The 16,777-nt window shown below is 35.7% G+C and overlaps 1 protein-coding gene across 1 annotated transcript in view; it reads right to left on the bottom strand.

Annotated features, from left to right (window-relative positions):
* Nucleotides 1-16,777, bottom strand: part of snRNP-U1-70K (small ribonucleoprotein particle U1 subunit 70K) — a 109,726-nt gene that overhangs the window by 46,871 nt on the left and 46,078 nt on the right. Inside the window, exon 4 of the mRNA XM_089105294.1 lies at nucleotides 7,295-7,357. Within this exon, the coding sequence (XP_088961420.1) occupies nucleotides 7,295-7,357 (63 nt within the window). The remainder of the gene's footprint in view (nucleotides 1-7,294; nucleotides 7,358-16,777) is intronic.

Genomic DNA, 16,777 nt, shown 5'->3' with positions numbered 1-16,777 from the left:
TTACATCCAACACGGGTTGTACAGACAAGGCCGTATCCAGGGGGGGGGGTTTAACCCACCACGAAATATTTTTCCGATTCGTAAAAACGTAACAAAAATGAATATAGATAAATTTTTTATGCTTTTTTTGTGTACCCCCCCCCTCCCGAGAAAATCCTTTTGTAAAACCCCCTCCGGAAAAACCCTGGATACAGCCTTGTGTGCCGATTGTCGTTTTGAGTACCTGTGTCCAGGTTCTTCACAACTCGTGATCAACTTTGATATTCTGGTGTATTCTCATTTTGAAGAACCATTGTCCAACACTCTTGGAACCCGTAAGATGAGAGCGCATCAAAGTTTCGGTGGGTTGCACAAGGAGAACCAGACAAATCGATTTCTCGACCCCGCTTCAAACCTTGTGCCTGAAAAGGGGACCCCGAAAAAGTGCGAGATATGTAATTTCAGGTTAAGCATGACGATTTGAGCTTCTTCAATACTAGATTGATTTAAGTTCAGTGGATCCTAATTGATTAAATACTAAATTTAATTAACCTGAATTAAATAAACTGAATAAGTTTAAATCATTAAATCTCAAATTGACTAAATCTACTTCAATTTTTTTTTTAAGATTTTAACGTCTAAGCATTGTCCATCAATTACTAAATAAAACTCAAACTGACTAAATCTACTTCAATTTTTTTTTAAAGATATTAGCGTCTAAACATTTTCCATCAATTAATAAACATTGACCACTAATGACTAAATACTTGTTTCTTTTACGAATGCTTAATTCTAAAAAACAAAAATTTCACAAGAGAAACTTCACAACTCGAAACAGAAAACCCCAGAGCACTAGAAAGTATCTGATTACATCCTCAAATTTGATTTCAATTATGAAATCAATTGACTTAAATTTGAAATCAAGGTTTGGAAGAGCCCTTGTTGACTCGACAGGAAATTAGAGAGAATATACTCTAAATTATCCCGAGAGAATGTTCAAAATGTTAATTATGAATGAAAATCAGAGACATCTTTATTTCTGACTCTTTAAACTCTTTTACTTGTGACTTTGACGTGAGCGTTTGCTGGATGCGGTGCAGAAGAAATATAATTCTGATAACCTGAATGCACAAATTAAATTCAACGTCCTCCTCAAAATTCTCTGGAAGTTTCAACTTGATACCCCTGGCTATTCCTGAATCACTGCAAATACAATTTTATCAACCTTGGATACATATACTATGTTTTGAACTAGTTCAACATCCACTGAAGTTTCAACTAGATACCAATAGTAGTCGTTACCGAGATATTGCAGATACATCCTTCTGACAACCGGGATCCATACAGTGTCTTTTGATTAAATTCAACATACCCCTCAACATTCTCTGAAAGTTTCAACTTAATACCCTAAACTGTTCTTGACCTGATACAAGCACTTTTAACAACCTGAGTATACATAGTATCTTTTGATTTTGTTGAACATCCTCTTGAACCTCCCTGAAAGTTTTAACTAAACATATAGCCGTTCCTGAAACATTACAGATACACCTTTTTGAAAACCAGGATGCACATTGTTGTATTTTCATTAAGTTCTACATATCCCTCATCATTTTGACAGTTTCAATTTAATGTCCCTAAACGTTCCTGAGATATTGCAGACATACCATTTTGACAACCTGGATACATATGGTGACTTTTGATTTGGCTTAACATCCTAATCGACATTTCCTGAAACTTGTTGATCTTAGCCATTCTTACGGTACTGCAGATACGCCCATTTGATCAACAGGATGCACATAGTGTCTTTAAGTTCGAAATCCCCCTCAATATTCTCAGAATATTTCAGCCTAAAGCCCTTCCCTACCTGTTTTTGAAACTCTGAAGACACTCTGAAGATATGAAGAAATGTTTCAGAATGTTTCAGCCTAAAGCCCTTCCCTACCTGTTTTTGAAACTTTGAAGATACTCTGAAGATATGAAGAAATGTTTCAGAATGTTTCAGCCTAAAGCCCTTCCCTACCTGTTTTTGAAACTTTGAAGATACTCTGAAGATATGAAGAAATGTTTCAGAATGTTTCAGCCTATAGCCCTTCCCTGCCTGTTTTTGAAACTCTGAAGATATGAAGAAATGTTTCAGCCTAAAGCCCTTCCCTACCTGTTTTTGAAACTCTGAAAATATGCTGTTGTTTACAAACTGGATGCATATTCTGTCTATTGGTTTAGTTTAACATCCCCTATAGCATTCCAGGAATATTTTAACTTATTACCAAGATTAGTTCCTGAGATCAATATAGATACACTCACAAACGAATTTTTGACAACCTTAATGCTCATGGTGTCTTTTGCTTTGGTTCAAGACCCCCCTCAACATTCCTTGAAATTGTCCACTTTATAACCTTAACCATTCGAGAGGTATTGCAGATAAGTCTATTTGACAACCTGGATGCACAGCGTCATTTGGACAAGCAGGATGCACTTTTTCTGTTTTAACTTAGTTCAATAGTTCTAGTAGTAGAGGAAGTTATTGCAGTTAGTCACATACACAGTAATAGTAGTAGTTGCAGTCGTAAGTTGTCGCATATGCAATAGCAAGTAGTCACAGTCACAAGTAATCGCAGTAGCCGTCACAAGTAATCCCAGTTGCAAGTTTTCTCCGTCGCAGTAGTAGTAGTGGCCCTGAAAGTTTCAGATTAGTACACAAAGCCTATCCTAATATATGGCAGATACACCCTTTTCGCAACCTGGATGCACATAGAGTCTTTTGATTTAGCTCACTTCTTTCTAAGCATTCCATGAAGTTTCACCTTAGTATCCATAGCCTTTTCGGACACAGCCAGGATCAACATTCCCCCCCTTTCTCAATTAAAAATCGTCCATGTAAACTCTTAATCGTCCATGTGGACATATTGCACAATTACCAGCTAGGCTTCCTTGGGATAGGAGTCTTTAGAGGATCTTCATGAGACATTACCCTTCACAAGTATATTCAGGAAACACATCATTCCTTTATATTATCTTCGTTTTTTTTTAGATCATTAGGTTTATTTCAAGTAAATATTAGGATATTTTTAAATTCTTAAGTGGCAGCCCTGCTTAACGGGCCTTGGCCAAGAGGCCCAATTACCGCCCCCAACTAAACGACCCTCAATATTAGCCTTGGGCAAAAGGCCCAATTACCGTCCCCAACGAATCAACCCTGAAGAGACAAAATTATAAAAAACAAAGTTTTTCCGAGGGAAGTAAAAAGGGAAGCTGAAACTTAAAACGAACAAAAATTATTACTTCACAACCTACCTAACATATATCAATAAAATTAGTACAAATAAACCAATTAATTATGTTTCCCTTATGTTTTTAGGATTATACACATTGTGCCATGATCTTTTTATTTATATGGAATAATGTATGTTCGTTTTAAGTTTTGATGGCACTCCTTAGTTTCAGTTGAAAAACATTTTTAATGTAGTTTCTAATTATCACCGATCTAGGAGATAAGACACCTATAGAAAATACAGCAAAAAACCTTGACTGGTACGAAAAAATTTCAGTCTATAACATGAAGTTCATCATCCATACTTCACAAAACAATACATGTTTTTCAGAAATGTTTGTTTTCGTTGAGCAAAAAGCGGTTTTTACTCGGCCGACTTCGCCTGAAGAAGCCTTAATAAAGACAGGACCTTATAAATCACCTACCGACTATCGGAAACTAGAAGGCTTCTATAGCAAAAGAAAGCTGTTCAAGGACTCATTTAAAAGATTATATTTATACCTAATCGCTTTTAAAAAAGTTGACTTTATAGTGCATCCCCATAAAGTGCACTTTCGGTTGTTTTCCCCATTTTGTTTTAATGAAAAAAGTATTTTTTCCAATTAAATGACCAAAAAAAGGTGTTTTTCAAAACCTAGGCAGGAGCAAAAAAGTAAGGGGGCAAGAACGTCCTTTCCCCTCAATTACCTCCGTTAGAACTAGCACACAGGCTTCATCGCAGAGTGAAATTTAAAGGTTCAATTCAAAACTGTTGATCATTTTTGTTGCTTAATTTTTGGTAAATTTTCAGTTGAAAAGTTGTTAGTTGTTTTTTTCACAATAATCTTTTACTTTTAAGATGAGTAGGCGATTTATGAAGCTTACTAGGATGGTCTGGAGGGGTAGTATATGTGAGGGGTTTTATAAGCCTCAAGTTAAAGGTTTTGGACCATAATTATTGGAATGGTACCGTTTTAATCTTCAAAACTCTTCCACTTAAGAAGTGGTACCAAAAGTGCCATTTTTAGTGCTATATGGCACTTTTGGATGGTAAAATCGATGAAAATCCCGTAGATATGACACGTAGATATGCACGTAGAAATAGGTTTAAAATTAGCCTTCCCCAGCTATGCTTTAAAAAAATGAATGCATCACATTTGAAAAAATAGTGGATTATCAGGAAAGTAATCGTAAGAAGAGGGAAACCCTGATTGAAACAAAAATCCAAGCTGGAATTGAATGCATGATAATCTAATTTGAAGTCCAGCGCTGTACTGTTAGTTAGTACAGAGATTTATGAAACTTAATAAGACGGTCTGGAGTGGGAGTATATGTGAGGGGTATAATAAACCTCCATTAAGGGTTTTGGACCATAATTATTGCAATGGTACCGTATTATGCTTCCTAACTCTTCCAATTAAGAAGTGGTATGAAAAGTGCTGTTTTTAGTGCTATATGGCACTTTCGGATGGTAAAATTGATAAAAAGCACGTAGATACGAGTAATAGCTTTAAAATGAGCCTACCCGGGGAATGATTTTAAAAATGAGAGCATCATATTTGCAAAAATAGTGGATTATCTGAAAAGTAATCATAAGAAGGGACAAATCATGATTGAAAAAAAAAAAAAATCCAAGCTGGAATCGAAAACATGATAATCTAATTTGAAGTCCAGCGCTGTACTAACTGGACCACGCCTCTAATAATGTAATTTAATATATGGGTGTTTGTAGGACTTCAATTGCGTAGCTTATTAAGGGGGCCTGGAAGAGGAATTTGCGGGAGGTGTTCTTGCAAACCTCCAGTTAAGGGTTTTGGACCATAATTATTACAATTATACCGTTTATGCTTCCAAGATTTTCTACTTAAGAAGTGGCACCAAAAGTGTTGTTTTCAGTGCTATATCTCACTTACGAATGGCAGAATTGATAAAAAAAAAACACATAGATATGAGGAAAAGTTTTCAAATGAGCCATTAAACTTCACTCTAAAAAGTTCAGGTAGCCCACTAGCCCCTGTTTTACCACTTGAGACATAGCACCAAAAGTGCTGCTTTTAGTGCCATTTGAAACTTACAGATGACGGAATTTATAGGAAGAACATAAATATGAGCAATATTTTTTATATGAGCTATCAAAACCTATCTAAGATGTTCTGGTAGCCCGCAAACCCCACCCCTCGAAAAACGGCATAAAAAGTGCCTTTTTTCGTGCCATATGGCACTTGCACATGGTGAAATTTATATAAACCACGTACATATGAGAAAAAGCTTTTGAATGAGCTCTTAAGCATCTCTCTATTATGTTCTAGTAACCCGCTAGGCCTGGAATAAAGAACAAAAACGACCGTTTTGACATTTTTTAACTTTTATTTACTATGCACTATGGTTCGCTCTTTACTAGGTTGCAGCTAGTGCTTCATCCATGACCAAAGAGTTTATTGCAAATTCTCCTCAGAAACTAGTTAACATTAAAACCTGTGAAATCTAATAGACGGTGGAGTTTTTAAAAACATAGTAATATAAGCAATAGCTTTTAATTGAGCCATTACACATCTATCTACGTTGGTGTGGTAGTCTGCTAATGTTTCAGTAGCTTACTGATGAGCAGGCGATTTATGAAACTTAATAAGGGGGCTGGGAGGACAGTGTACGGGAGGGGTTCTTATGAACCTCCAGTTTAGGGTCCTGGAACACAACTATCACAATGATACCTGTTTTGTATTTCAGAGCTTTTCCACTTAAGAAGTGGCACCATAGGTTTTGTTTTCAGTGCTATATCGCACTTACGAATGAAAAATTGATTTAAAAAAGCACATATATAAGAGCAATAGCTTTGAAATGAGTCATTAAACATCACTTTTATAAGTTATGCTAGCCCAATAGCCCCATCATTTCTACTTGAGACACGACCTCAAAAGTCCCGTTTTTAGTGCCATTTGGAACTTGTTGATGATGTTGGAATATATATGACTTAGATATGTGCAATATCTTTTATATGAGCTATAAAATATCTGTCAAAGATGTTCTGGTACCCTGCTAGTGCCACCCCTTGAGAAATAGCACAAAAGTGCCATTTTAGTGTCATATGGCAGAATTTATAAAAAAGCACGTAGATATTAGGAATAGCTTTAGAATGAGCCATTAAGCATCTCTCTATGATGTCCTGGTAGCCCGCCAGGCCTGTTGAAAAAAAAGAGAAAAAAAAGAGAGATCAGGCTACCGATGCAAAAAAGCGATTTTCTTTGTTGTTCAAGGAGGGAAACTGTAATTTCCCTGTCTAAGGTTTTCGACCATGCTGATTCCAATGGTGCACTTTTCATTTTGATCTGACGCCATTTTCGAGGGGTTTCAGGCTTTTTTTCGAAATCACCATAAATTTCTTTTCGCAAAAAACTTTTACTTTTAAGACGATCCGAAATAATAGTTATTATTCCTGAGTCAGTGTCAGATGGCAATTTTTTTTCACTATGCAGTTTTTTTTTTCAAAACTCGTTTCTTAACTTTTGGTTACTATGGGCTGTGGTTAGCTCTTTATGTGGTTAGCATGATATTGGCTTGTTTTATTTCATAATATATAAATAGTAACTATTCCAGAAAGCAAATTCTCCCTGTTCTCGGAGAGCAGCCTCACGGCGACGCAAATGTAAATCTGTGACATTAGAAAACAAATAATATTGGCTAGTCCCTGAATACGATAAACAAAGCTTCCCTGTCCCCTTATCCCCGAAAACATTACACAAAATAACACAAAATACAAACATACATAACACAAACATAACACAAACATAAACACAAAAATAAAAATGAGCATATCATTTTTACAAGCCATATATACACCATATATACACCATTTTTACACCATATATAATTTTATATGGTGCACGCTAGAACATACTTCATATTCAGATACAAATACTTTTCCCTTTATATTTCAGAGTTTAATATCCTCATACATCCAAGCATGCTTGACCTCTTTTTTACAAGGTCACGAAAGCTGCAACTAAACAAAGTTAACTTTTCTGTGGTAAAAAGAGAGATGAGGAAGAAAAAGTTGAAAAATAGTACCTTTTTTATTGGTCCGTAACCTTCGAACTCTCGTCTCAACTTGGTCTCAGACGTGTCATAGTTCTAGAAGAAATTTATAAATAGGGACCATTTAGAAAATAGGCAACTAATTATGGTTAAGTCAAAATTAGACAATGAAGTTTTATAAGGAGAGAAATCTATTTTAGACTACAATATAATATATTTAATACATTTTATAATAATATAATATATTATTAATATATTTAGTAGATCATTTCGAAGACCACACTGCCTTTCCATGACGATAAATAAAAGTTCAAATAGGAATAAAATCCTTTTAATAGATAGTGTTTTTAACAGAGTTTTACTACTGATGACGGTCACTGCATTTGTGACCGAAATATTTAGTATTTTTTTTGTGAAATTTTATCACTGTGTGTGAAACACTGTCTATTAAAAGTATTTTATCCCTATTTGAACTTGTATCTATCGTAATATATTTAGTGTAAAATATTATTTAGCATATATTAGTGTAATATTAAATAATAATAGTAGGTAATGTAATACAATAATAGTAGAATATATTATTTAGTTTAGTATAATATATAATTAAAATATTATTTTTTATATAATATATTATTAATATAATATATTTAAAAATATATTTTAGACTATAAAAGAGGTCTTGCCAGTTCTGTCAAAGAAGTGATATTAATTTTTCTTTGCGACAGACAAAATTCACAGAATAATTATACAAAATTTAGAAAGTCAAATAAAGATTTAAAAAAATATTATTTAAAATTTACACTTTTAAGAACTGGCAAAAAATTACGTAACAAATGAAATTACTTTCATATTTGACTTCACCAAAAACGCTCTACATAAATTTATACAAAGGAGACAGAGAGGCAACTCGTTATGTCTCCCTTAATAATAAGGAAAATGAAAAAAAAGTAATAACACTTCAATAGCTCTCACGGAGCTCAGAGGAAAAGAAAAAAAGAAAGAAAGAAAGAAGAAAGAGAGAAAAAACTTCACTTAAACTTCATTTTATAAATGAAGTGTCACGCAAATTATTTGAACATTGAGGGTTGACGCCTGCCATTAAGAAAATCAATTAAGATGTTAAAAATGTTACATACTTGTCATTATATTTTTTTTTATCATATTAAAACATTATTCATCCAATTTATAATGTCGTGACTTTGTAATACGTCACCCATAATTGAATGTGTCCTTTATAATCTCACGCCTCTGGCCAAAAGTGATAAGAAAAAGAGTCAAGATGGTGAAACTTTACGATCAGCCTATTCCTTTTAAGTTTCCTACAAAAAGATGGATAAAAATCTGAATGAAATGAACTGAAAGTTTTTCCTGGCGGGATATTGCTTACAATTTACCAATGAAGAAGATTTTGCAACAGTTTATTTGCTTACCAAGAGTTTATTTGATATACCAAGGACATCATAATGAAACCATTTCTGCTTACTGGACCAATCTTGCCCCCCTCCCGAAAAACTACAACAAACTTCCCATTAAGAGTGCTGTATCAAAGGTGTACCAACAGTCTCTTAGAAGAATCATATATTTAATCACATTGTGACTGTGTAGTGGATGAGGCCGGTGTCTTACGATTAAAGGATCTCTGGTTAAATCCCGCGGGTCGCAAGGAAAGATCATCGAAAAATTATACCTGTAATTTTTTTTTCTTTCGTCAGAATCATATTCTAATATCGGTTTCTAATATCTTAAATGTTTTTTTTTTTTTAATTCGATTGAAGATATCGGAAATTAATTAATACGACATCGAGAGACAGTTTAAGTACAAAACAATGTGACAAGACATACAATTAGGGATAGAAAGGGAATGGCATAAATATCCATGGGATAGGAATTATAATAAGGGATAGAAAAGGATGCGATTGATACAGAAAAGGTTTAAGACAAGCTAACACCAAAATTACACTGACTTTCCATCATAGAAGACTCAAGCAATACCAATAATTGAGGTTTTCAAGTTTTGCAAGCAATACCAATATATATGAATGTTTTCACAAAACCGCCAATTCCCCGCAAATTAGAGAAAACTTAAAAATATATTATTATACAAATCCTAAAAATAATTTTATTTTTGTAGAGGAGTTTTTAGTTGCAAGCTATTTTGCTGATTTTTGTTTAGTTTTTCTTTATATATATATATATATATATATATATATATATATATATATATATATATATATATATATATATTTATATATATATATATCCGTGCAGTAGTTTTCTATAGTAGTTTTCGGATCCGTGCAGTAGTTTTATATATATACAAGAAAAAAATATTAGCAAAAAAAGGCCCAAGACCAAGGAAAAAGACAAGAAAAAACGAAGTGCTTTTCAAAGGATAGTTAAAAAGAAAGAGACAAAGAACAGTTAAAAAGAGGGAAACAAAACACATCTCAAAAGGCCAAGCAAAAAGAAAAGAAAAGACACGCATAAACGGATCTGTATTTTGTTCGCCAGCCTGATATTTCGTAAGCCAAATCTTCGCGCAAAAAAAAGAATAAAAAAAAAACTAAAAAAAACATGAATTCAAAATAGATACATGTCTTGTGACTAAACTTTAACTTCCCTTTTAGTGATTTGGCAAAAATTTTTGAAAGAAGAACAACAGGGATTCAGAGTCAATAAATGTCTAGCAACAAGGGCTTAATCTTCCTGGAGACAAAACGCATAAACGGACATTTTATGCAAAAAAAAGATAAAAAAAAGATAAAAAAAATAATCGAACATGATAAACTTGAATTATCTTCATTTTCTTCCAGATGGGACACGCTTACACCAAATCACACTTCTTCACGCCCCACGCTGCGCACTTTGTACTACACGTGGCACAACCCCACCATACATTGCCCATGAAACATTGTGTTCACAGATAAAAAATAAAAAAAGATTAAGCCCGATAAAATACACAAGAAAAAAGAGAGAAAATACGTTAGTAGTATTGATATAATATAAGGAAGCGGGCAGTCCCCCCATATAGCTATAACGATTACAAGCGGACAGTCCCACCATATATCTATAATATAAGGAAGCGGACAGTGCTCCCACCAATACAAGCAGACAGTGTAATGACCGGAATTCAACCACCGTGAAAATTCGTGTTGATCTGTGTTCAAAGTGCGTGATGATTGCTTTGTATGAAATTGTGAAATTCTTTTTGTAATTTAATTTGTTAGGCGTGGTTGACTTATGTTTAACCTTGAATACGGGTATAACAACTCTGACAATTTGTTACCTTCTCAGTTCAGAATTGGCATTTGAGATATAATGATGAATTCAAACAAAAGGAATATTGACGAAAGCTACACACAAGAAGTAAGTTATTCTTTTATATTCATAGTGGGTAAAGAAATTAATTCTATTAAAATTTATACAGATCCCATTATAGTTAACTGATAGTTAAATATTTTTTGAATCTGGATCTCCAGAGGTCGGTAAAGAGCAATATCAAAACATGAAAAAAAGTATGTAAACACTGTATTTAAATGGATTGCGAGCTTAGCACATGAGTTAAATCATACCTAATTTTTATTCCGGCCCAAAGTTCCCCACAATCGGTCCCCACCGGCCCAAAGTGCCACAATCGCCCCCCTCCTTCTAACCCCCTCCCCCCAATTTTTTTATACCTTTTTTTAAACTTTTTTTAACTTTTTTTTACGTCTCTCAGAATGTCATTAAACACACTTAAAACACAAAAAGTTCATATTTAATATTTTACAACTTCAAAATGAGACTGTTATATATATGTGTCGCTACTTTTACTATTAGAAAAATAATGTTTGTAGTAACCATTTTTTTTTCTGACAGTTTTTTTAACGTTTTTTTTCTGAGTTTTTTTTAACTTTTTTCTGACAATTTTTTTTTGTTTTTTTTTCTTTCGTTTTTTTTTAATTTTTTTTACATCTCTAAATCATATCAGAAAAATAGAATGACACTTTCAATTTAAATTTGAAAAAATTATTATTGTGCACGATATTGATGAGGACTGAAGGTTATCTTTCAAGATTTTTTTTTCATGAAAAACAAACTTTTTTTTTTAGGATTTTAAAGAGCTCCCCCTACCCATTAAGAAGATGGGGAGACGCGACGCCAGTGGTCAGCAGGCCAATGGTTACACAACATGGTCGTTGGCCGAAACCATTGATACCATCAACATTAACCGTAAACCGCCCAATAGCCAACTATCCAGCTCCCCCATCCAGCATCCACAGCAATATGTCACAACCATCCGGACCCATCGTACACCAACCAACTGTCAACTGGTCAAGTCCTACATCCAACACTCACAACAAGATAACACAACCACCCGGACCAATCATACACCAACCAACTGTCAACTGGTCAACTGCCACACTCAACATGCAAACCATACCCCCATCCCATGAAGCTGATGTACTCATGGAACCAGTCACCTCTCTCCGTGATAGCGTAAGAAAAATTGTATCGTCTCTCTCTCTCCCTCTTTTATCTCTGTATATATCTATCTCAGTGTGCGTGTTATAAAAAAACCTCAATGTCAATGTTAGGATCTAGCATGAATTAAGAATTAAAAAAAAGTAATAAAAGGGTAGCGGTTTTACAGATTTAGGTCATTAAACACTGAAAATATTTTTTTCAGCTTAATTGAAGTGTCACATCACCATATAAAAAAATATGACATAATTTCTCTTTCTTATACCAGGTTACACTTGAAGAATCATATTAAACACACACACACACACACACATACACACACACACACACACCCATACACACACACACACGCAAAAAAACATACAAAAACACACACACACAAACAAACTTACACACATACACACACACAAACACACACACACACACACACACACACAGACACACACACACACACACATACACACACACACACACACACACACACACACACACACACACAAACACACACACAAACACACACACACACACAAACACACACACGCACACATACGCGCACACACGCGCACACCCGCACACACAAACACACACACACACACATACACACACACACGCACACACGCACACATACAAGCACACACAGACAATATAAATATTATTTTTCTTTTAGATGAAAAAACAACCTCAAATTAATTTTTTAGATAAATGTACAAGAACTCCCACCATCAGCACAATTTGAAAATAATCTCCATGGCCAATCAAAGGAATGGATTAAAAATTCGTTAACCGATTGGTTTTGTGATGATTGTAGTCGTAGTAGTAGTAGTATTCTTCTCAGTCCTGATGCACGCGAGGGTTTTTTGAGGGAGTTGGGGGATTCCACACCACGCAACAACCCCATCATTGAGCAAATTGGTGGAGGACAATAAATCCCCGTACCACCCCCTCTAATGTCCGATTTTACATGTAATATGCTTCCTCCGAATACGGGTGATAGGTACATTAATGCATCAAGAACATCTACAGGGGGTTTGACCCAGCCAGCTACCCTCGAATGGGCTGAACATCTCAGTCTTGATACACTCGAGGGTTTGTTGAGTGAGTTGGGGGATTTCACACCACGCAATAACCCCAACATTGAGCAAATCGGTGGAGGACAAAAAATCCCCGTAACACCCCCTGTCATGCCCGATTTTAATTTAGTTGACTCTGCCTTGCACAATGTATTTGTTTATAGGGCTGAGTTTGAGGACCCATTTAATTCACTAACATCAGGTAGCATCATAACGGATCCGGTAGACATAGTACACTCCTATGTGGGGAAGATTCAAGCCCTTCTTGAAAGAGTGATTCGGGAGGGTGGTGGGAGGGATGGAATTAAGGCTGCCATCGCACAAAAAATAATTTATTTCAATGAAAAGGCGGATGAGGTGTATGAGCGTTATTTACGTACTGAAATGCTACCACTTCATCCAGAGCTAAATAGTTTTGAGGGTGTTTTTATAGAATGGGTTGACAATATAGTAACAAAATTGGATAATTATACTGAGGTGGGTAGTGGGTCGGTGGTTTTATTTATTGGGAGTTTAGATATTAATGTGGGTAAATTTAAAAATAATTTTATTTTAAGGGGTGGTGGGAGGGGGGCGGAGGGACCAAAATATACTGATGCTTTAAATTAATGTAAAGGTGTACAACGATTCAATTTTGATACAGGATTTCAATGCTTCAAATGTACATTTCTTGTGGCAGCTCACAAGCCTCTGCAAGAGGAAGCTACTAAGACACTGTGGGACTATTGTGCAGTTAATGGGGGTCCAAATTTCCTTAAAGTAGATTTTAATTGTTTAAATGATCAATATCCAGTAATACTTAATGGGGTAGCTAATTTTGAGCGGGCTAATCCACGGAAACACATCAGTGATACTCTTCTTGAATAAGACAAAGACTGGGAGGGGGGTGTCCGTAACAAGGGGTTTGTATTTCCAGTGGTAGATCTATCCATTGAATCAGTGCAACATTGGGTATGGCTCCTTTACAAGCAGGCCAGTGATCCCGATTCAATTGGACATTTTTTTCCAATACCTAAAATAAATTTGGTTTTAAGTGAGGGTAAACAGAGGAGATGAGAAGGTTACTATTCTCTAACATACCTTTCGAGATTCCGGTAAGAAATTAAATTAAACAATAATATGAAGCATTGCAAGCGTCATGTGCGTCATTCTGTGCAAATAGTCAGTGTTGACTGGGCTATCTTGCGATTTAAGAACTTTCAAAACTCGCTCCAACAGAGTGACAAGGTGATCTTAGACTGCGAAGCCGCTCTCATAGATGTTTATGATCCATTGAATTCAAATCTTGTTAAAAAACATGAGGTCATTGCAGTCTCTTATGCTCACGCACAAAGAGACTCGTGTAATTCCATGCAATTGGTAGATGTAGTTGAGAGATTTGGTGGTAAGGATTGTATGCTCTCAGCCGTGACAGCACTCATTAAAACAGCAAATAAATCGATATCACGGCTGCGAAATACATCCTATCCAATGACTATATTACCAGAGGACGAGTTGGCCTTTAAAACAGAAAAAATATGTTGGGTTCGTGAGGAGGAATTTTTGAGGGTAATGGGAAAGAGGGAAAAGGGGTAAGGGGAAAGGGGGTAAAGGGATGGTCCACGACCACGATCATTTGGGCAACCCGATTGTATCGGGATTGAGAAATTTTCGTGGAGTAGCCCATCAATCATGAATTTAAACGTTCGTCAACAATTGTTTCTACCTGTTTATATACACAATTCCAGCTATGACATGAAATTTATTTTACCGGCATTGGCACGATTGCAACGAGGTGGAGTTGTAGATGGCGCATGGGTAGAGGGTTTTTTTCTTATAATATCATACCCAAATCGTCTGAAAAGCTGCTGCTCTTAGAATTCAAATGGCAAATAATAGATAACGATAAATTGTGCGTGAATAAGATCCGTTTTTTACTCCTTTAGCTTCTTCCCCATATCCCTAAGACAACTCATTGAAGTACAGAAAGTGACGATTTTAATAGTTTCCCCCTCCTTAAGCAACACCTCCTTAAACACCACTTTTCAGACGGGGAAATGTATGATTTATTAACGTTTAAGGGCATATATCAATATGACTACAACAACTCCAATGCATCGCTTTCTGAGGAACAATTACCGTCCATCCCATAATTCTCTTATTCACTCCATGAGCGTCAATGAACCTCGGTTAATGATGAATTTTCACAGAGGGTTTGGGGTAAGGAAGGATGTACAAACAGGCGGGATTATTGTAGAATATACCTGGCAAGTGATGTATTGACGTTGTTGGATATTGTCTGTAAAAACACGGATAAAATTTAAGAGGAATTCGGGTGGGTTTTTGGGTATTATTTTTCAACTCCTCATCTGGTGATGGATTTAATTCTTAAGATCAGTAAATAGGAAATAGGCTTGATCACCGACACGGATCAGTATCTATTTGTAGAGAGATCAATGAGGGGAGGGTATGTTTTTCATGGATATCGTATCCTTGAAACTGATCTGACTGGACATGACACCGGTGTAAAGTCGGATGCAGTTTTCTTGGATATGAACTCCCTCTATCCGTCGGCAATGTCTCACTACTCTTTGCCGTGTGGAAATTATAAATGGCTTAACGATCCTCGTGCTTTAGATTTCCCCAACATTGCCAATGTTAAGGAGAATGGACCGCGGGGATGGTTTTTGAAATCGATGGTGAAATACCCGTGGAGCATCATGACTCTGTGAAGGATTTTGTTTTCCCATGCATAAACAGAGCGGTGACTAGGGACTCTTTGAGTCCTTACAATATTTCTAAGGTAGAGGATGGTGGTGTGCACTGGACACCTTCAAAACAAAAACTTATCGCCGACCTTCATCCGAAAGAGAATATCGTTGTACATCACATTCTTTTCCGGTGGATGGTAACCAACGGTTTCAACGTCACAAGGGTACATAGAGCCCTCAAATTTGACCAGAAACCTTATTTGAAAACGTTTTTTGACACTTTTGTCGATAAACGTCCCGAAGCGAAAACGAAGGTTGAAAAGGAAATCTTTAAACTCATTTTGAACTCAGCCTTCGGTAAAATGTGTGAGAGTGTACGCAATCGAAGTCGTTGTGACGTTGACTGACCCAAAAGAATGTGCTCGAATCGTTGCCGATCCAAACTTTACATCATTCACCATCATAGACTCCAATATGGTCCTCCTACAAAGAAAAAAAGAAATATTATTTTAAATAAAAATATTGCAGCTGGCAGCGCAATAACCGAAATATAAAAAAAAACTCATGTTGTCATTCTATTACAATGTGTGTAGGCGCCAAGGGCCGGCAGAGGGAGACGTTCAAGTATATTATGGGAATACCGATTCACTTTTACTAAAAGTTGGAACTGTAAATTTATTGGAAAATTCGGAAAAAGTCGTGCACATTAGCTCCCGAATGGACTTTACCAATTGGGACGAGTCCATTTATCCTGAGCTAGTGAAGTGCCAGGCCCCAAATCAGTTATTAATGTTAAAATCAGAGACGGGAAGTGACTTGATTTCCAGTGGTGTGCTTGCAGGTCCGAAGGTGTACTGTGTGCAAACACACAACGAGGTAGTCAAAAAAGTCTGCAAAGGGGTGCCTAGACACTACGTGAATAAGAATTTCGACATGAATGTATACAGAAACTGTGTGGAAAATAGTATAGTTCCAAGGGCGAAGGTCATGGCGATTCGTTCTTTAAAATTTAAAAACCACACTGTTTGAGTTGATAAAATAGCCATGTGTCCCATGTCGGATAAAGTCTATGTGTGTTTGGATGGTGTGAAGGTGCTACCCCATGGACATTATTTAACTTCTGACCGAAGTGTGTGTCGAGATTATAGACATCGCCTCGTAAATCGCCTTGTAAATAAAAGTGGTATTTTAAGTGCATTATTTATTAAATGTTGAGTTTTTATAAATAAAAAAAGTGTATCTATTAAAGTGTTTTTTTTTCTAGTGCCCATGTAAATGTTGTATTTTTTATT

This window comes from Artemia sp. Qi Xiang Cuo, chromosome 19, assembly GCF_049724085.1.
Source record: "Artemia sp. Qi Xiang Cuo chromosome 19, ASM4972408v1, whole genome shotgun sequence".
In the NCBI taxonomy this organism is placed as follows: Eukaryota; Metazoa; Arthropoda; class Branchiopoda; order Anostraca; family Artemiidae; genus Artemia; species Artemia sp. Qi Xiang Cuo.
The sequence above is the reverse complement of the archived record's forward strand: the minus strand, read 5'-3'. Positions and strand labels throughout refer to the sequence as shown.